The sequence below is a fragment of the Notamacropus eugenii genome, chromosome 1 (genome assembly GCF_028372415.1).
Source record: "Notamacropus eugenii isolate mMacEug1 chromosome 1, mMacEug1.pri_v2, whole genome shotgun sequence".
NCBI classification, from domain to species: Eukaryota; Metazoa; Chordata; class Mammalia; order Diprotodontia; family Macropodidae; genus Notamacropus; species Notamacropus eugenii.
The window spans coordinates 696477361-696498283 of record NC_092872.1 but is presented as its reverse complement, the minus strand read 5'-3'; the positions used below and the strand labels follow the sequence as shown (position 1 = coordinate 696498283).

General features: G+C 42.3%; 2 protein-coding genes and 1 long non-coding RNA gene across 8 annotated transcripts in view; 2 read left to right on the top strand and 1 right to left on the bottom strand.

The window, feature by feature from the left end:
* The first annotated feature begins 3450 nt into the window (after window positions 1-3450).
* DPEP2NB (DPEP2 neighbor) lies at window positions 3451-10059 on the top strand. The gene is made up of 2 exons (XM_072636136.1): window positions 3451-3626; window positions 7509-10059. The coding sequence occupies exons 1-2, from the start codon at window positions 3560-3562 to the stop codon at window positions 7826-7828; spliced, it is 387 nt and encodes a 128-aa protein (XP_072492237.1). The 5' UTR covers window positions 3451-3559; the 3' UTR covers window positions 7829-10059.
* LOC140521273 (uncharacterized) lies at window positions 9058-18451 on the bottom strand. Its single transcript, XR_011972861.1, has 3 exons — window positions 18286-18451; window positions 10470-10557; window positions 9058-9136 (listed from the first exon to the last, which is right to left on the bottom strand). It is a non-coding gene; the product is annotated as an uncharacterized lncRNA (long non-coding RNA).
* Window positions 18452-20221: 1770 nt separating this feature from the next.
* The window catches only part of LOC140521270 (dipeptidase 2-like), a 38197-nt gene continuing 37495 nt past the window's right edge, over window positions 20222-20923 (top strand). For 2 of the 6 annotated variants that reach the window (XM_072636131.1, XM_072636134.1), the window contains exon 1: window positions 20222-20364. The gene's annotated coding sequence lies outside the window, so the exon portion shown is untranslated. The remainder of the gene's footprint in view (window positions 20365-20923) is intronic. The other 4 variants (XM_072636132.1, XM_072636130.1, XM_072636135.1 and 1 more) reach the window with 2 other exon arrangements.

Here is a 20923-nt window from a genome sequence, read left to right as displayed (position 1 = left end):
AAGAGTTGGTGATGATCAAGGTGAAGATCATAGAATTTGAGTTAGAGGGGACTTTAGGCCCACCCTCCTGCCCCACATTTTGGCATGTGGAAATGAAGATCCAGAATGTAAAATCCTTAAAGGTAGGGACAGTTTCCCCCGTTGGATAATAAATGAGATTTCTCTTATTTAGGTGGATATGGACTTTCTCTAGGATACCTCCAAAGAAATTCTAGTCTCCCACGTTCATCTGATCCCTAGGGCACAGAGAGAATACTTGATTTGTTAGGTTTCAGTAAGTCAACAAGCATTTATTTAGCACCTATTGTGTTCCAGGTACTGTGCTAAGCACTGAGGATATAAAGACAGGGTACCCTCAAGGAACTCACATCTTAATGAGAGATTCAATAAATAACATACTTTAAAGCTATAGAGTAGATGAAAGGTTATCCTAAAGGAAAAGCACTAGTATTGGGAAGACTGAGAAAGGTCTCCTGGAGAAGGTAGAATCTTAGCTGAGTCTTGAAGAAAGCCAAGGAAAACTGAGAGTCAAAGGTGAGGGCACAGAATATTTCAGGCATGGGAGACAGGTCATGCAAAGGTAGGTGGAGAGATGCTGTGTCATGTGTGAGTTACACCTAGAAGGCCAACGTCACTGGATCATAGGGTGTGTGAATAGAATACGATAGAAGATTAAAAAGGTAGAAAGGAGTCAGGTTATAAAGGGCTTTAAATAATAACAAAAGAGGAGCTGATATTTTATACTGCAGGTAATAGGGAATCCGGGGAGTTTATTAACTTAGGGGATAATGTGACAATAGACCAGGACTTGTGGAAAATCACTTTGGCAGCTTTGGATTAGAATGGGGAGAGACTTGAGGCAAAGAGTTCCATCAGAAGGCAAGAGTTCAGGTGTGAGATGATGAGAGCCTTGTATTAGGGCCATATCTATGTGGGGAGAAAGAAAGGGACATATACTAGAAATACTGTGAGTAGAAATGATAAGATTCAACAACAAATTGGATATGTAGGGTGAATGTGAATGAGGAATCAAGGGTGGCATTGGGGTGGCGAGTCAGGGTAACTAGCAGGATGATGGTGCCCTCAATGGGAAAAGGGAAGTTATAAAGACTAGTGCTCAAAGTGTATAAGTTTCCCAAAGCTGAACCAGACATTTGCAGCTAAAATGAAAACAAGAACATCTCTTTTTCTATGTGCCAGGATTAATTTTCACTCAGTTTTCTCTTCTGGGTAAAGTAAGCTTCCTTAGCATGTGTGTAGAGAAAAATCTACTGGACATGGCATCAAGAAAACCTAGATTTCATGATGAGCAGGCAGATTTCAGAAAAAACTGGAAAGACTTGTACAAATTGATGCAAAATGAAATGAGCAGAACCAGGAAAACATTGTACACAGTAACAGCAATATTGTTTCATGATCAACTATGAATGACTTAGTTCTTCTCAGCAACACAACGATCCAAGACAGTTACAAAGGACTCATGATGGAAAATGCTATCCACATACAGATAAAGAACTGATGGACTCTGAATGCAGATCAAAGTATACTTTTTTCACTTTTTTTGGTAGTTTTTTTCCTTTTGAACTGTTTCTTCTTTCACAACTGTGACTAATATGGAACAATGTCTTACATGTTAACATATATATAAATATATACATATATACATATAAAACCAATGTCAAATTGTTTATCATTTTAGGAAGGGGGAAGAGGGATAGAGGGAGAAAAATTTGGAACTCAAAATCTTGTAAAAATGAATGTTAATTGGTTTACATATAATTGGGGGGCAGGGAAGGGAGAAGAACCTGGATTTCAATACTTCCTCCAATACTTATGAGCTATGTAGTCATGGATAAGTCATTAACCTCTCTCAACCTCAATTTTTTTAAATCTATAAAATGAGTATAGTAATATTTTCAGTCTTTGCCTCACAGGGTTATTGCACAGCTCAAATGATCTATTAATAAGCAAAAATAATTTTGCAAAGGTTAATGTCATTATTCTTAGTGTACTTTAACATTTCTGATTAGATGAGGTAGGTCTTAGAAGCACTTTTTTTGTTGTTCGGTCTTCAGAGTGCCCTCTAAATTTGCAATATAAGAAGTATTATTATAAGACCAGGGACTTTATTTTATAAGTACTTATTGATTGTTCTGTATTAGTTCAGTGTAAATACATTCCCTCGGGTGTTAGGCCCTTTCTCTCCTCAAATTATCTATGAGACTGGAAGCACCATGAGAGCAGGGACTTTGTTTTGTCTTTGTATGAGTTTAATAAATGTTTCTTGGATCAAACATTGAATTGCCGATGTGGTAATCTCCACGTAGAAGGTTGAGGGTAAATGTTTACTGTTTTAAAGTAACTTTATCAAGGTTTCGCAGAAAAAGAGCTAGTATTTGAACCCAGGTGACCCGATTGCAAAACCAATGTTCTTTCCACGGTATCTTTCCATGTTGCCTCCCTCTTGTCCAAGGAGGCATCTTGGTGAGTTACCTGCCAGAATATATCATGGCAGTGATTGGCAAAGCCCTCTAAATCACTAGATGAAAGATGTCCATCCCTCATGAGTGCTCAGATTCAAGGACTCATGGATCGGTAAGTACCATCCTATCCAGGGTTCCCCAACATGTACCCTTTTCGACTCTGATCAGGCCATCTGTCCCTTTCACAGCCTTTACTTGCTGTGTACATTCTCACCATACTATGTCTGCTCATGGTTGATTCAACATCTCTTTAGCATCACTACCTGAAATGTCTTCCCTTTCCTGCCAACCCACATTCTTTTAGAGTCCTGCTTCTATCATCAAAGCCCTCCGCATCCAGCCCAGCCCACAGACATTTTCCTTTTATGAATGTCACCAACACCTAATACCTTTTGGTTTAGCATGCTAATTCTTATATGCATGCTAGTTTTGTCTCCAAGAAGCAGCAGGTGTGATCGATAAGTGAGCTAGCCTCAGTGTCAGGAAGACCTCTGCTTTGTACCTGTCCTAGCTGTGGGGCATCCATAGAGAGTCATTTAACCTCCTGGTACCCTGATCACCTCTCTAAGCTATTAAATAACAGATTGCTGCATATCTGCAGAAATGGAGGAAATTCCTCACACCAATTAAATCACAGATCTGGACTCCCCTCAAAAAAAGGTCTTCTCTCCAAGTTCTTCACGGGAAGGAACTTCTTACATTTCTCTGACCACACCTAGCACAATGCTGGGCATAAAAGTGCTTAGTAAATACGTTTGCTTGGGAGGGAGGCTGTATATTGGGGCCAAGGAATGCCACTCCCCTCCTACCATACTGCTTAAAATCCAGTTTATAAGCAGAGTTTTCACTGTCCCCATGTGAAAACTCTGAGACTGAGACTCTTGCTGTCCTAAGGCAGGTTCCTTATGTGATCTCACGGTGGCCATGATGACCTCACAGGGCAGTGACTACCTCACAGGCCCCCCCCCACCCAACAGTTTCCATGGTGGGGTAAGCATATAAACAGGTCACTCTGGGGGAATCTTCCCCCATCATTTCTCAAAGAGATACCAATCTGTTTGGTTAGCTGAGTGAGAATGTCTGACCGGATCTTCTATATCCACTCCAACTTATCCTTTGTTCCCTGGGAGGGCAGTTCAGCAGGTAGGCTTGATGTACAGAGGAGTAACTGTACAACAGTGTCTGCCTGTGGGGGTGTAACTAGATGCACAGTGGGCCATGCCCCATATGAGAAGATCTTCCACAATAGTCCTCTGCCAGTGCCTTGTGCCATGGAACTGACCCTAGGTTCTCAAAAGCTATTGCCAGCAGGGTTCAAGTTCTGGCCTATCCCACCCACCTGAAAAGACTGGATATAAGGCCAATGATAGGTTGTGTAGTCTGTCAATCAAGAACCAGACTAGAGAGTTTAGAAAGGCTTAAGTTGATCTAGCTCATTTTTTTCACCACATTAACTCATCAAAGACCATCCATCTGATGAGTTGTGAAGGTTTGTGATCAGTAGAGGTAGGATGGATGATGATGAGATCACGGATACTTGAATTAGTGAGTCAGTTATTGGAAATACTATGCATACATTGATGCTACAGGTATTTCCCCAGGTCAACCTTTTCAGCAAAATCATTTTGGTCTGGTTGACCAGTAGTAAGTAATTACAGAGTGAACTGGGTGGCAGGCCGCTGTATCTGTGGTGGTTGGAGGGGTGGTGAGAACCGTCCACATTGATGGGCAATTGTGGACCACCATGTTCAAGGGTGAATGCTTGGGTGGAAAAAAGGTTGAAGTTGTAGCCCTAGAAGACCAGACCCTACCAGAGGGAGAATGAAAGGGATGCTGACAGGTAGGGTGCAGAAAAAGGCCAGAGGAATTCGCTCTTGGAGATTTGGCTTAGTTCAACAGATGTTAAGTGTCTATTACATACAGAACAGTCCTTTCTGGAGGTCCTTGTCCCTAAGGAGATTACGTTTCATTATGGTGATAGATACTATACACAGAAGGAGAAAATACAAAAGAATTTCAAGAGAGAAGGAGCTGGGAGATAAATCAGAAGAGATGGAGAAGATGGTCCCTGAGCTAGGGGACTCTAAGAGGCCATAGTGAGGAGTCCTGGATTCCAGACATGGGGGACCTCCTGTACAAAGGCATTGGGACAGGACATGGAATCTTGTGGGTGGAAGCAGCTACCATGCTAGTTTGGAACAGAGAATTGCAGGAAGGGGAGTAATATGAAGTAAGACTAGAAAGGGCTTTGGATGCCAAGCTGAGGAGTCTGTATTTTATCCAGAAGTAGGGAACCACATACAATTTTTGAGTAGCATAATGAAATTTAGATCTGTATTTTAGGTATAGCAGTTTGGTAACTGTGTGGAGAATTGATTGGAGAGAGAATTTGGAAGTTGGGAGACTAATTAGGATGAGAGGTGATAAGGGCCTCAACTTTAGAGACTGTGGAAGTAAAGAGAAGAAAATGCATTTGAGAGGTGTGCAGTGTGAGAGGTGGGGGATAAGAGAGAAGGAAGAAGTGTCTAGGATGGGTTCAGGGTGGTGACCTGAGTGTTAGTCCACATGTCAACAAACATGTATGAAGTGCTAACTGTGCTAAGCAGTGGGGTGACAAGAAAGATAAGAGACAGTCCCAGCCCTCAAGAAGCTCCCAATCTAATGGGGGAAGGAAACATGCAACCACTACGTACATATATACAGGATAAATTAGAGATGACCTCCGAGTGAAGGCTCTAGAGTCAAAGAGGACTGGGAGAGCCTGGGAAGGCACTGGATGACTGGAAAATGGTGGTGCCAAACATAGAAATAGCAAAGAGTAAAGGAAGGCTTGGCTTTGGGTTCAAAAGAAAATAGAAATGGGCAAGGGGAGAAGATAATCAGCTAAGTTTTGGACATGTTGAATTTGAGACAATTAGGACAATTAGGTGAATACATCTGAAAGGAGATGGAATCTATTGGACTGGAGTTCAGTGAGAAGTATGTGCTAGATATTTAGATTTTGGTCAACTTCATAGAAGGTAATAATTAAATCTATGGATTGATTGAATCTAATGGAATCTATGAGACCATTAATGGAAGATATAGATATATAGATAGCTATATACATATATACACACACACACGTATATACATATATAAAACGTGTGTATGTGTGTATGTGTATTATGTGTGTATATATGTATATACACACACACACACATATATGTGTAAATGCATATATATGTATATATCCCCAGACAGAGTATTAAGTTTCAGGTGAGAAGAGGACATTCTGGCCTTGGCCTCATGGCTTCTGATTCCTCCGGTCTCGGAAGTTTTGTCTTTTTCTAATTTAGTAAACTTCAGTTTGAAAAGTACAGATTTAGTGTGGATAGAACAAATAGTGTTAATTCATTCCGAAGAGTAGGATCTAGGAATAGGGGTAGAGTAGGGGGGAGGATTTTTTCCTGGGATATCTATAAAGTTTTTATTCTTTCTCCTCCTCTATACCCCCTTTTTCCTTCTCTTCTCCCTCTGTCCACATGGAGAGTCCTATCCTTACATGTGGTTTTGATCTCTTATACTTCACAACATGTCTTGGGGTTTGGAGGCTAGATTTTTTCTTCCCTATTTATTCTATCGTTTTATTTTGTTTCTTGGTTTGTTTGTTTGTTTTTTCAAAAAACTGGAACAATTAATTCTTTTGTCCTATGTAGTTTTCATTCATTATTTCTTGAACTATAGCTCTGGTAAACCAGGCTTCGGTAAAGCCCACTGAGATTCAGATGGAGCTACTTAACTATGCCTTTAAACTCAATCACTCTGGCTTCTGCTGATTGGCTCATAATAGGTCTCAGCCCAAGCCTTACTTGCTTATTGTTTAACTTTTGATGACTCAAAGTAAGTGTAAATAGCAGTTTTTCTGTTCTAGTTAGAAACTCTTCAGTGTTTTCCCCTCCCACATTGATTCTTTTGGGAAGTCAGACTAGGCCATCTTTTGCCTCAATTCTTACCTATCCTTAAACACTGAATGACTGTTGCCTGGACAGATTCAGACCTGGGAAAGTCCTTAGCTTAAAAAAGCCAAGGTCTCCCACTGCATCTGAGGCCACTGACAGCTGACCTATGTCTTGCTACTGGACTCAGATGACTGGAGGAGAGAGTGAGGTTGATGACTGCTTAGCTCTGCCTCACTTAAATCCAGTTCACTTGCAAGTCAAGACATCACCCTTCTAAAGTCACTGGACCTCTCTTTCCCTCCCCTTCCCTCTCCTCCTCCTTCCACATGGGGTGTCAGGCTCTTACTTGCGGATGCTCTGCCCAAAGGAATGTAAGCTGATACCTAGCAAGATACCTTGGGGTTGCTGGCTAGGTTTCCTTCTTGAAGACTATGCCTTAAACTCAGTTCCCCCACCCCCACCCCCTCATTGATTGGCCAACAATAGGTCCCAACCCAAGTACCACTTCTCTCCCAGACTGATTTTTTTTCTAATTAAAGGGTCATTCCTCGTCTCATTTCTTAACTAGCCTTAAGCACTTTATGGGTGTGGCCTCAGTCAAACTGAAACCTGGAAAAGATTTTAGCTTAAAAAGGCCAAGGTTTCCCACTACATCCAGGGCCATTTACAGTTTCCTGATCTATATCTTGCCCCTGGACCCAGATGACTCGAGGAGAAAGTGAGGCTAGTGACCTTGCACAGTCCTCCCTCTCTTAAATCCAATTTCCTTGGGAGTCGACATATTTTCCTGATATCTCTGGTCTTCTTGGAGAATGAAGGACAAACGGCATGTGAGTAGTCTGAGCTGCCTCACTGGGGACCCAACTGGCCTCTCTTCCCTTCTCCTCTCCCATATTCTTCCCCATTGGAAGTTCCCATTGGAGTTTCTTGAACTCAAAGATTATTTCATATTTGTCCTTCTATCCTCTGGACCTAGTACAATGCTTGGATGTATTATAGTAGGTACTTAATTATCTAATTGAATTGAATTGCAAACCTTTAGTGTTAAGCAGCAATGTCTAATTTGTTCTAATTTCTTTCACAGCAGCTGCTGTTCCCAGTTCTCCCCCGACACCTGGTCACTACCATGTCCTCTACCGTGGTTGTGGGGAGACTCAGGTGGGCTGGCATGGGGAGACTTACTGCCTAGTTGGTGGTTATCGGGCATATGGGGATGCTCCTGTGGCCTCCTTGGAAAAGGCAGAAGCAGAGAAACCAGTTTCCAGCCGACCTCCCAAGAGGCACCATGCGCTGGAAGAGGCCGACAAAGAGCTAGGGGGCACCAGTCCCAAAGTCCTTCGGCGGTGGCACCGTGGTGGGAGGAGGCTTCCCAGCCAGAAGCACTCAAGCCAGGCAGCTTCTTAGAAATGACATTTCTCCAAGATTAAGTCAGTAGCTCTCCCTGCGGTGACCTCCCTCTTCTCACTGCTGACCAGTGGTGCTAGAAGGATGAGCCTGGACCTCTGCTCTTGCTTCCCCTCTAACCAGAAGGCCCTCTCCTACTGACCCTGATTATAGAGAGGGGATGAGATAGACTATGGTTTGAAAGAAGGGGCTACCTTTCATATATCCGGGCAGGGGAGCTAGCCTGAAACAACTGTTTGCTTCCTGAAGGTTCTTCTCTGCTGGGTTCTCTTCTGCTCTTAGGGATCTAGCTTCTTAGTGAAGAAAAAGAAAACCAGCCTCATCACTGGACTAGAAAGACCGGCTCTGAGACAAAGCAGCATGGGGCAAAGGGGCACAGCGGGAGAACTAAGACAAGACTCCAAAAGCTGCCTTTGCTCCCCAGAGTCTCTGCCAACTGTCTCTGACCAAGGTCCAAGGTTGGGCCCAGGGCTGCAAAAAGAGGGAGAAGGCAAGACAGGAAGGAACAAGAGATTGCCAGCATCCCTGGTTCAGACCTCCCCTCTGCTGGAGGCAGAAAGGAGGGAGCCTCCAAGGCTGCGACTGCAGCTGCCTTTGAAAACTCATCCCAGACCTAGAACAACAGTAGAAGATAGGGGTGGCTTGTCCTGACCCCATGACAGGGGCAGAGAAAGCAAAGGCAAAGCCATTCCCAGGACATGTTTAGAGCCTTCCTTTCCTGCTGGCCCAGGATTCCTCCTCAGGTCCCCCCTGGGGAAGGAAAGATTCAGAGGATGAGGAAGCCTTTGGTTCCTGCCCAGCCAGAAGCCAGGGAGGGAGAAGCCTGGCCAAGTGTCAGCTACCTTCACTGTGTTACTATCTCCACTGTGTTCCCCCTACTCTCAGACCTCCTTTGGCTCCACATAAGTGGACCTCAATAAACAGTATTTTGTGAATGGTGGGGCATTTGTCCTAACCAGCCTTGGCATCCAGACTACTTTCACCCCCAGGGGACATTCTCACTGCAGAAAACTTGGGCCCTTCTCCCTTAGGAACTAGGGGCATAGGCTCAGCTTCCAGGTAAGGCTGCATCCAACATGAGGACCTGTGGGTACCCACAAGGATTGAGAGACTGGGGGCCAGGATGCCTCCACTTTTCAAGTTATTCTAGTGACTCCCTTGGGTAGGTATAGAGCAAGTGCTTCCTGGGCATGGATGGAATCACAGCTTGGGCTAGTAACTGACTTATTCTGGGGGTGTTTGGCAAGGTTATCCTTACCTTTGTGTTCATATTTTTCCAATTTGCAGCAATAGAAGGTCAGCATAACCCTGTGGGAAAAAGAGAGGGGTGAAGTTGGGAGGGAGACCCAAACCAATGGACAGGGGAGTAAAGAATACATTCACAGGAGCTCTGATATAATTGTGGAACTATTTTCTTGAAACCAGGTGTGTGAATGGGGTAGCTTCCTACCCCCACAGAAAGGCCAGAGGTGATTAACTGCATTTGAAGACCAGCTTAGTGCCCAAAAGGACACTAAGCTTTGCCCGTATGCACTCACAGACCCTGCATGATCAAATAAGAGAGATGCTTGCCCAACAGCATATCCTTTGGACTCACCAACCTGTGTATCTCCCCAAGCCTAATTGATGGAATGGTTAGCAGAATCTTAATTGGGCACAACTCTGAACCTCACCTTATGTCAATTTTCCTTCGTTTCAGCCCTACCCTGATTTTCCTATGATGTGAACTTCTCTTATTTCATACTGGTTCCCTCATTTCCACTTCCCCTTATTTCATCAAAGTTCTGACTCATCACCACTTATCACCACGTCCTGTTCTCTCATCTTTGTCCAGCACCTCCCTTACCTCCTTCCATGACCATCCCCCCTGTTAATGCAGTCCCATCTCCTCATCTCAGCCTTGCTCAGACTTGCCCTCCTCTCTTTCCCTAGCAGCCCCCTTGCTGCCATAATCTGACAACTCATTTTAACCTTAGATGACCCTCATTCCCAGTTGTTGCCTCACCACTCCCAACATTGCCCTGATCCCCACCCCCTAATTTTTAAAAATTATTTAAATTTTATTTCCCCCTTTTACTTGTAAAACAATTTTTAACATTTTTTTTTAAATTTTGAGTGTCAGATTTTCTCCTTCTCTCCTCTCTCCCAACCAGTTTGATATAGGTTATACATGTGTAGTCATGCAAAACATATTTCTGTGTTAGTCACGTTGTGAAGGAAAACAGACCAAAAAACCCGCAAGAAAAAGTAAAAAAACGTATGCTTCAATCTGCATTCACACTGTATAAATTATTTCTCCAGAGATAGCATTTTTCATCATAAATCCTTCAGAATTGTCTTGGATCGCTGTATTGCAGAGAATAAGTCAATCACAGCTGGTCATCATACGATATCGCTGTTACTGTATACAATGTTCCTGTGGTTATACTCATTTCACTCTGCATTAGTTCATGTAAGTCTTTCCAAGTCTTTCTGAGAGCATCCTGCTCATCATTTCTAAGTGTTCCATCATAATCATATACCACAGCTTGTAAAATCATTCCCTAATTGATGAAGTATCTAAATCATGTACACATTTTGATCTTATCTTGTTATATGGCAACATCCTTATCCCAGCCACTGCCCTGACCCTCCAATTTACCTCAAGTTTTTTTCACATCAGTGGATATCCTTTTTGAACTTGAAGGAGGTTAAATAGAAGTGAAGTTGCAACAGGTATCATCTGTACCCTGAAGAGATAAGAGACAAAAAGGACGCATATCTGAGTATCTGAGGTAGATGAAGCAAATAAGAATCAGGATTTGAGAAATGTGGTAAAATGCAGGATGTGACCAGCCAGAAAAGTGATCGAGAAAACTGCGTTGATGCTCCCACCATGGACTTATCTATATGCTTTCAACATAGCACCCCTCCCCAACTACCTGCCATTCCAGAACAGCTCCTCCCCTCCCCTGTTCCCCTTGCATAGACATGCCAGGTTACCTGACATTTCAGGTATTCCATTACCCTGCTTTGCCCCCTCCTCCCCTTCCCTCTATGTTGTCAAAATGAATATAGACCAGACACCTAACCCTACTGGGTGCTCTGGCCCTTGTAAGAAATAGTCTACTGGGTGCATTGCCCCAATAAATGCCTTTATTTAACTTGAAGATGGTCTGAGTGAATTCTTTCAGGATAGACATTGTGCTCACACATGCCAATTCTTCATTATATATGTGCAAAAATATTTAAAACAGTCCTTTAGTGGCAGCAAATAACTGGAAATTGAGAGGATGTTCATGAATCAGGGAATGACTACACAAGTTGTGGCAAGTGGTTGTGATGGTTTCTATCTGCCTCAGTCACCACAGAACATCTTGGGAGGTGGCATATATAGATATGCTGGGAAAGTCCTGTCCTGAGAGAGCATGGGGAAGGACCTGAGGGAATGCCACATCTCAGTGGAGAGGAGAGCTTCTTGCCCTAGCTTTGTTCTTGGATCTCAAAGAGTGAAAGAAATGCCATTGCCAATATGCATCTGCCATTTTTTTTTCCTAAAAAAAGGTAAAGCCTGGGCTTGTAGTTCTAATTAACTCTAGGAAAAGAGGGTCCCCTTATCGGAGACTTTCTGATTTTAGTCATTCTAGGGCAGAACCTAACATATCACCCGCCTTAGCCTTATCTCCATCATTCCTTTCCCAAACTTTATTACAGCACAAGGGTCAGAGAAGACCCATTAGAAAGACTGGGACAGGGCAGGTGATCGCTTTATGAGTGAATAAATCTCTTAAGTGAAGCAAAGGAAGAAACACCAGAGGATGAAAAATGACAGGCCACATACTTTCAGGTGGTCTCAGTAAAGTGAGCATAGGAGGCAGATGCAAAGAGGAACCTATCTCTTGACAAGAGCAAGTAGCAGCAGCGAGATTCTAGAGAAGAGGAAGACTTTCAAAACTACATCACTGAAGTTCAGGCAGAAACAACCAGCACAGAGTGAAGGACCAGAACCCTGGGAGTGAGACTGCTTGAGCTCATGGTAGGTTGGGACAGTCGCTGCCACCTCAGGTGGTAATGCCATCGCTTCTTTCTCCCCTTGATCTCCTTATGGGACTCTGGAGTCTCTTGATCTTTCTTTGTTTTAAAGGTTGACTTTTTTAGGAACAGTATGGGTGTACTTTATGATTCAGTGAGATAACTGTAAACCGTAGACCTAGCACCATAGTAAGTACCTTATAAATGGTAGTTGTTTATTACGATTATTGCTGCTGTTGCTAAGTCAGATGAAGGGTGATGAGGACACCATATGAGGACAGTGTTTAACAAGCCTTCATTACTGTTCGGAAAGATGAGGTCAGATGTCACCAGGGAGCTGTATAGGTATGTGGCCACCCATTACCCTACATTTCCATGGACAGCACATGGATGGTGGTTCAGACTTCAAAGAAGCAGTAAGATATACACTCTAGTCCAAGGTCTGGATCTGTTCAGGGTTCATACTCATAGAACCTGTAGACAAAGAGCTGACTTGAGCAGGAGTGGGAGACCACCCTGTGACCAGTGGGACAGGGCAAAAGAGTGCTATAGAACACTGGAATAAGGATCTTTTGAATTGACTAATGAGGAATGAGGAAAGAGGGGCAGAGAATTAGGAAACTTAATTCTAACTATGCCGTAGCAAGCAGGAGAATGGAGATGGGGAAGGGAAGAATGACCAGTTTCTGACTTAGATATGTGTGTCCAGTGGTACTGGGGTTGGATTGGTGCTGGGGCTGGACTGATCAAACTGGGTTTCACTGGATCAAAAGTTGGGAGGCAACTGAGAGAGAAATAGCACCAGAGAAGAGACAGAAATCAATCTAACACTGAAGTGTTTTCTGGCTGGAGGCTCAGAGCTGACAAAAAGTTAAGAGATAGAGCCTTTGATTATGCTTCCCAGACTGGAGGAGTGTTTATATTGGGAAACCCATCAAGGCTACAAGTCAATATTTGGATGAGAACCAAACAGAAGTGGTTGAACATCCCTGATCATCATACTGCTGGAGAAATTGCTACACTACCATCTTGGGACAGTGCTGAGTTGGGAGTCAAGTCAGAGCTAAAATTCATGAGTTCAAATCTGTCCTTAAACACTTTCTAACTGTGTGACTCTGGGCAAGTCACTTAATCCCCTTTGACTCAGTTTCTTTATCTGTCAAATGAGCTGGAGAAGGAAATGGCAAACCACTCCAGTACCTTTAAGAAAATGAAGAGTTGGACATGACTGAACAACAAATCTGACATCTAGTCATTTTCAGAGTCTGGTGTCTGGTCTTTTCAGTCTATGTAGCTTTGGACATTATTAATATTTTGCATGATGACATCTATTAAAAATACTTAAGTTTAAATTAATCAATGTTATGCCCTGGTGATTATGGACAATAGTTTGGTCAGTGATAATGATCTGCTTACATACAATTTATTGGCTGAGTTCTGTCATATATGTTGAAGTATATATTTGTAGTCTGGGGACTTATTGAGTGTCAGACCATGAAAGATGGTGAGCTTTAGCTGTGTCCTTCCAGCCACCAAGCATGTCTTGCTAGGTATTCTGTAGGTATTGAAGTTTTATAGGCTAAAGTGATATATTAGATGATCCCTTGAATAATTTACATTGAATATCATTTCATTCAATTTACATTGAATATATTTCAATTTCCTTGAATAATTTACATTGATTGCTAAGTCTGACGTCCTTTAAGAAAAACCGTTCTTTAATTTCTGGTATCATTGATGAATGAGTCACCCCACTGCTCAGCGGAGCTCTCTGCTGAAAGGATGCTCCAATTGAGCTGACTCTGTATCAGGCACAATTTGCTGCTGTGCTTTTCAGGGGAGGTCATTTGGCCACTAGGCTGCTTTCAGCTGGTCCAAGTAGCTGTTCTTCTGCTGGACTGCTGTTGTTACCAGGCTGGGCTCTTCTCAGGGCATGGCAATTTTTTTCAGAGAGCTGATTGTTAAACATTTACCAGCATACCCCTGCTCTAGGGTCAGTATCTCTGAGCTTGCTCTCTGATAAACGGCTAACAGTCTTTCATCATATTCAGACACTATCTCAGCTGGGTGGTCCAATGCTCTTTTCAGTTAGAGTGTTACAGTGCCCTTTGGGGCTGCAGTATTACTGTGTTCTTTAAGTTGGGGCAATGAAAGCTCCAGACTTGGCCTAGGGTTGGCCAAAGTCTCTCCTCTTCAATTCCCTCAGAGCCTCAGCTCTGAGGTTTGTCACCTTCACACAGGAGGAAGTTCTAGCCTCTCCTACTTGCTGGTCTTTCCTGGTTCAAATCAAGAAGAGAGAACATGGTGTAGCTGGACTGGGATTCAGGAAAACCTAGGTCCAAAGTCAACCTCTGATACTGACTCTGGGCAATTCACTTAACCTTTCTCAGCCTCAGTTTCTCCCTCTATAAAATGGAGAGTTGGACCAGATGACCTCTCAGGTCCTTCCACTTCAAAGTCTAGGATATTACCCTCCATCAGAAAAGGTCTCTACCTTTGCTTATGGTCATCAATCCAGATCGAGCCAGTTACACTTCCCAGATACCTGTTGAGGTCTTTTGTAGATGGGAAGCTAGAGAGGTGTGAAAGAAGTCAGTGTGCCCTACACAAGCTTCTCACCCATTGAAAAGGCCTCTTCATATGTACATTTACATAAAATAACATGTTATTTTATATTTATTATATTATACATGCATTATCATTACCTATTTTAAAAATATTCAGTATTCTATTTTTCCCCAGTTACATGTAAAAACAATCTTTAACATTTGTTTTTACAGTTGTGAGTTCCAAATTCTCTCTCTCCCTCTCCCCCCACATTGAGAAGGCAAGCACATGTGTAATCATGTGAAACGTATTTCCACATTAGTCATGTTATCATGACCTATTAAAGCTTCAGAATATTTCTCCTTTATCTTTAAAGCCTGTTTTTTGTTGGGTTTTTTTTGCCTTTTCTGGCCTTCTCTTAGTCTCAACAGGACAGATTATTATATCTGTAAGTCCCTTTGCAAATTTTAAAGAAGCATATGTCAGTTTTAAAAATAATTATGATTTGGCTATCAGCTGGTCCAACCCTTTCCTTTTCCAGATGAGAAACTTAAGGCAGAGAGAAGTGACTTACTTTCAAGGTCACCAAGGTGATAGTTGGTATAGACAGGATTTAAACCCAGGTTTTTGGTCTCTAGATCTACAGCTGTCTCAGGATACCTTCCCTTCCTTTGTAGGTGCTCAGTTAACATCTGTTGGTTAATCATTGTGGCTGAACTTCCCCAGAACTTGGTAGGGGATGTATCTGTCAAGAAGATGTTGAAAAGAAATTCTTCCACTAAAGAAATCAGAAAAATACATAGGAAAAATACAGCAAATATAGCAAAAAGAAGTTTATTATTACATACAAGGGATACACATTGCATGGGCCTGGCCTTGAACTCTGGCCCTGCTTAACCTTTTAAAAACAAATTTTGGTGACAAGAGATGTCAATTCTGATAGGTTAAAAGTAGAAAAGAGAATGGGCTACTATTATATTAACGTTGAGTTTCCATCCAGCTAGGTTACTGATTTCTGAGGGAGGTAAGCCGAATGTGTTTGTTACATAGTCTGGTACATAGGACAGCTCCTCTACATTTCCTCCTGCCATTCCTTGTTATTTATATCTCTAAAGCGAATGGAAATCAGGGATACACTCAGATTTCTGTGGTGATTTTGGATACATTCTTCATTAGAAGTGACAGAAAATTGTTAATATAATTGATAACATGACAGAAAATTAATACCAAATGTAATGTTACTTGCCATTCCCTTAATGATCCCAGTAATGTCAGAATTTCAATGTCTTTACATTCCCACTCTCCATTAGGTTAATATAAATCACACCCTAAGTGGTCCCCCTAAACCCTGCCCACCCTCACCCCTGGCCCAAAGATTTTACCAGCTTCTAATGTCCTTGCCCCCTTCCTTTGGGATTTGGCATGAAGGGCAAAACAGCAAGAATAAAGTGGTTTTCCTTGCCTGGATTGCTAAGGGCCACTGGGGTCTCATGACCTCATATGGTCTCCTCCCCCATCCCTCCTAAAAGTATAAAAAACCTTTTCATGGGTCTCCAGGTTGGGAAATTCACTGTGCTCTGCACCCATGGGTGGCAGGTTTGCTACCCTGTTATCTCAATGAAGGACTTTTTATTCCTCAGCTCATGACTTTGCTTTATTTCAGGACTTAATAGAGGTAATTTCCTGAGCTCCTAGGACAGGGAAGTTCTGGACCCACCTAGGGAGAGCCAAGTGTTAAATTTTCAGTGTGTGTATTTATACCTAGGGAATTGGCAAACTAAAAACCGGGACTTGATTTATTGCTTTGTCACATGTTGATTTAGAAAACCACAAATGAATATTATCTATGTTATATTGAATTTAAAAAGATTTGTAAAACATTTACATTTTGTTAAACAATTACATTTTAATCTGGTTTGTGCTGGGAGTTTTGCTACTGGCCAGTGAGTTTAACACCTCTGGTTAAGAAAGTGATAGAGAAATATGTTAATGCAGATTAAACTTAAAAGTATGGAGTGAGTACAGTTCCCCCCGCCCCCCCCCCCCCAGATCTGATTGTTAAATATCTATCAGCATACCCCTGTTCTAGGGTCTACCTGTCTTCTGTGGGGTGTGACGTAGCCCCACCGGCATGCTTGGGTGAACCCCAGCACCTAAATTGGACTTACTATTCCCCTTTCTGTCTCAATATATGTACCCAGATCTTTGACGATCTTGCAGGGCAGCTAGATGGTTTGGTGGATACAGCGCCAGGCTTGGAGTCAGGAAGACTCATCTTCAAGACTTCAAATTGAGCCTCAAACACTTACTAGTTGTGTGGCTGTGGGCAGGTCATTTCACCCTATTTGCCTCAATTTCTCATCTGTAAAATGGGGATAATAACATCTCCTATAGAGTCAGGCAACTTGCATTTATCCAGAGTCTACTATGTGCAGCTATTTAGACAGCTGGATGGCTCAGTGGATAGAGTGCTGTGATGACAAGCAAAGCAGGATCTTTTGCTGTTTTTGTTTTAGTATTATCGAGTGCCTCTGATTGAATCTTGCCTTCATCAGTCAAGAGTCTTTACTAGGAGTAAAATACAGAAACAAGAGTTTCTTTTACTAGAAACAGTGTTTATATTTGTATTGGTAATTATTTTAAGGTGATTAAAGATCTTCCTCACCCATTAATGGGCGTGCCCATTAAAGGGAATTTGACTAGAGGAGATTTGTAAGAAGGCTTACACCTTTCCTTAAGTTTCTAATGAGTGAATGATATATGTGCTTGATTAAAGTGATTGTTGACCCTTCAAAAGTTGCCTTTCTTTTTAGAAAAGCAGACCAAAGAACCTGTGATAGCAGGCCCCCCTGTGTATGTCAGGGTGATTACTGATACAAATGCGAGCCTGGAGTCAGGAAGAGTCATCTTCCCGAGTTGACCCTGGGCAAGTCACTTTAGCCTGTTTGCCTCACTTTCCCCATCTGAAAAATGAGCTGGAGAAGGAAATGGCAAACCACTCCAGTATCTCTACCAAGAAAATCCCAAATGGGGTCATGGAGAGTTGGACATGACTGAAACAACCCAACAACAAATCCTGCTCACCCTAGCTACTTACATTAGACATTATTGACTATTTTCCTCTTCTCTTTCCTTTTTGAGTTTTTATGACACTTTGGACAGGAAGGCAAATGCTTACGATTATGTAATGTTGTGCAACAGTGGGATATTTTTTAAATTAAATTTTTAAATTTTCAACATTCACTTTTATAAAATTTTGAGTTCTAAATTTCCCCCTCTCCCCAAGACAGGATGCAATCTGATATAGGTTATACATATACAATCATATTAAACATATTTTCACTTAGTCATATTGTAGAAGAAGAATCAGAATAAAAGGGAAAAACCATGAGAAAGAAAAAAAAGAAAATAGTATGCTTCGATCTGTATTTAGACTCTATAACTCTTTCTCTGAATATGGACAGCATTTTCCATCATGAGTCTTTTGGAATTGCCTTAGATCATTGCATTGCTGAGAAGAGCTAAGTCTGTCAAAATTGGTCATCACACAATGTTGCTGTATGTATAGTGGGACATTTAAAGACTAAGAGAGAGCTTCCATTCCCTGGATTAATGAGGCAGGAAGGAGCCTCAGGGTTGGGCTTGCCTTACTGGGGAAAATGTCACCTGGGAGGTAACTTCCACTTGGTTTATTGGGAACATGCCAGAAAGGATGGAGAGTGAAGTTGAAGGTGGTCCCTCAACTTAGTTGATGGGGGGAGCCCTCTGGGAACAAAACACTGATTGACAAGTTTTCCTGCCAATGGAATTTGTCCATTCTCTGCTGTCTCATGTGAGCCCACTTAGTGACTGGCCAGAATGTGAATGATTCCAAAAGGGGTAGGAATGGGGGGTGGTACCTGCCATGTGGTGAGGGGATTGTGGTGAGCCTGGAATTCTACACGCTTCTTCAGCCTTTAAGTCCTAGAATGCTTCAGGTGAGACCCCCTCCACGAAGATGCTCGGTGGGCACATCTGAAGAAACACCAGTTGCAGTGACATGGGCAGGGGGATTAGGACTTTGGATTTAACTAGGAGAGGAGAGATTTGATTTATTACCATTTATTACTGTAATCTATAAATATATAATTATTACTATTAATTATTACTACTCTGTTACTATAATTACTACTAAATATTACCAATATATAATTATTACTATAATCCATAAATATATATAAACAAATCTATAAATTATAGATTTATTACCATTTATATTGTTTTAGAAGTTGTTCGAGGCCGTAATTAAACAATTATAATTATGGAAACAGAAATGACTGGGGAGTCCAAATCCAACTCTGTTAATTCCATTTTTTGCCTCAGTAGATATTCAGCTAGGTCCTGATTAATTCTAACAATGGAGGCTGCACGGTTGCACGATTTGAATCCACATTGCCTATTTTATTGGTACTGGAACTAATGACCACATTAACATCCATATAACTTCAAACAGAGCAAGTTTGAATATATATTACTTCTCAGGATTCACTATTCACTCTAATCTATACAGCACTAAGCTGTATGTTTAATCTACATGTGAATATAATGAGTCCTTTTAGGCAGCACAGAGTGGGAAAGGAGATCCAACTTAGTGAGAATGAGAGTCAAGTGAATCATAAATTACAAATTATTATGATGAGGTTTTATACTGTATGCTCTAGAATAGATGATACTGAATTCAAGTTTTGGCATTGAAAGGTGGCGCTGGGAACCAAGGAACCCAGGCAAGCCCTACTTAAGGTTGGGGTCTAGTGAGAGAGAGGGGGTATCTGGAGTCCACCTGGCAGCTTCATCAGATATGGCGCCTGAGTAGTCACCTAGAGTCCCATCTCCCGGCACTCTTAATAAATGAAGCACATCCTACCTCTGTCCAAGTGAAGTACAGTAACTGTCTGTCAGAGAAGAAAACATGTAGAAAAGGACCGAAGACTTCATTATAGTTCTCACAGATTCCTAGCTACGATGACTCCAAGATAGTCAGTTTGGTTTGTTTTTCAGTCATGTCGGACTTTTTTGACTTCAGTTGGGGTTCTCTTGGCAAAGATACAGGAGAGGTTTGCCTTTTCCTTCTCTAGCTCATTTCACAGATGAGGAAACTGAGGCAAACAGGGTTAAGTGACTTGTCCAGGGTCACACAGCTAGGAAGTGTCTGAGACCAGATTTGAATTCATGATGAGTCTTCCTGACCCCAGATCTGGTATTCTACCTAGCTGCCCTGAGCACAGTTAGGACCGAAGAAAGATAATTTTGGGGAGAGCAGTTTCAGTTTAGTGATGAGGTCGGAAACCAGACGACAAAGGACTTGGTGAGAAGAGAGAAAGTAGCGATTACCTCTTATCTACTTGCTTGCTTTGCTCTTTGGTCTTCTATTTAATGAGATCATTATTTGTAAAGTGCTTAGCGCAATGACTGGAACATAGTAGGTGCTTAATAAATACTTGCTCACAGAGGTTGGAACATAGTAGGTGCTTAATAAATACTTGCTCCCTTCTCCTTCCCTTCCCTACTATTTCTGCCTCACCTGTTGCCTCTCCAGCTAGATTCAGTAGGTTCCCTGTCCTTGGAAACTTGAGTTTGTGAATGTGATCCATCCCAGGGACCCTTCCTGGGAAGTGTCTGCACCTCTCTTCTGCTCTGTGACAGGCTGGCTGCAACAGGAGCAGGAGCAGGGGAGGTTTAGTGGGGAGAATGGAGGAAGGAAGGGAGGGTGGGACAATGGAGAGCCAAATTGGATTGCACTCTGCCAAGTGGTTTGCAAGTGAGTCACGCTCTGGGCTTTAGTTCCTCCCCCTGGCCAGATTACTCAAAGAAGAGGTAGGAACTATCTGCAAGCCTAGACCAGCTTCTCTGAGATAGGAAGGGAAGAGGCAGTGAAAGTCCCTGTGCCAGTTTGGGACAACTGGAAGTGGATCCAGAATATTAGGAGAGAGGAAGACAAGGTAAGGTCTACCTCACCTAAATTCCTTCAAGTAATCAAAGCTGGGATGGGGGCAAGGGGCAGAGAGTATATTCTGGGTCCATCTGTTGGAGAGCATGCTAGTGGGAGAGCCATGGATTGTCCTTTAGGTCTAGGAGAGGCTGAGAGCTAAGACAGAAATGGACTCTGTCCTTCAGAAGTACAGTGCTGATGGGATTGGTCAGTGGCTCTGGCATAGGATGGGTCTGATGATATGTACTGATAGCCTCGAGGACTGTATTGCTAAGCACACAAAATACCTGAGGCTGGGAGTCTCTAGCCAGCTAGGAAGTGACTGCACCTTAGGAAGGTAACCAGAGCCTTTAAACACACCCAGCCACCAGCCTGCCCAGACACGGCACCAAACAGCTCCCCTCAGTCTCTAGCACCAAAGATGCTAACAATGGGATTGCCTGCCTTCTCAATAAGTGGGGGAGGGGTAGGAGGGTGCGAGAGAAAGAATTTAAAATTTTTAAAAATGAATGTTAAAATTTTTTTTACATGCAATTGGGAAATATTTAATGAAATAAATAAAAATATGT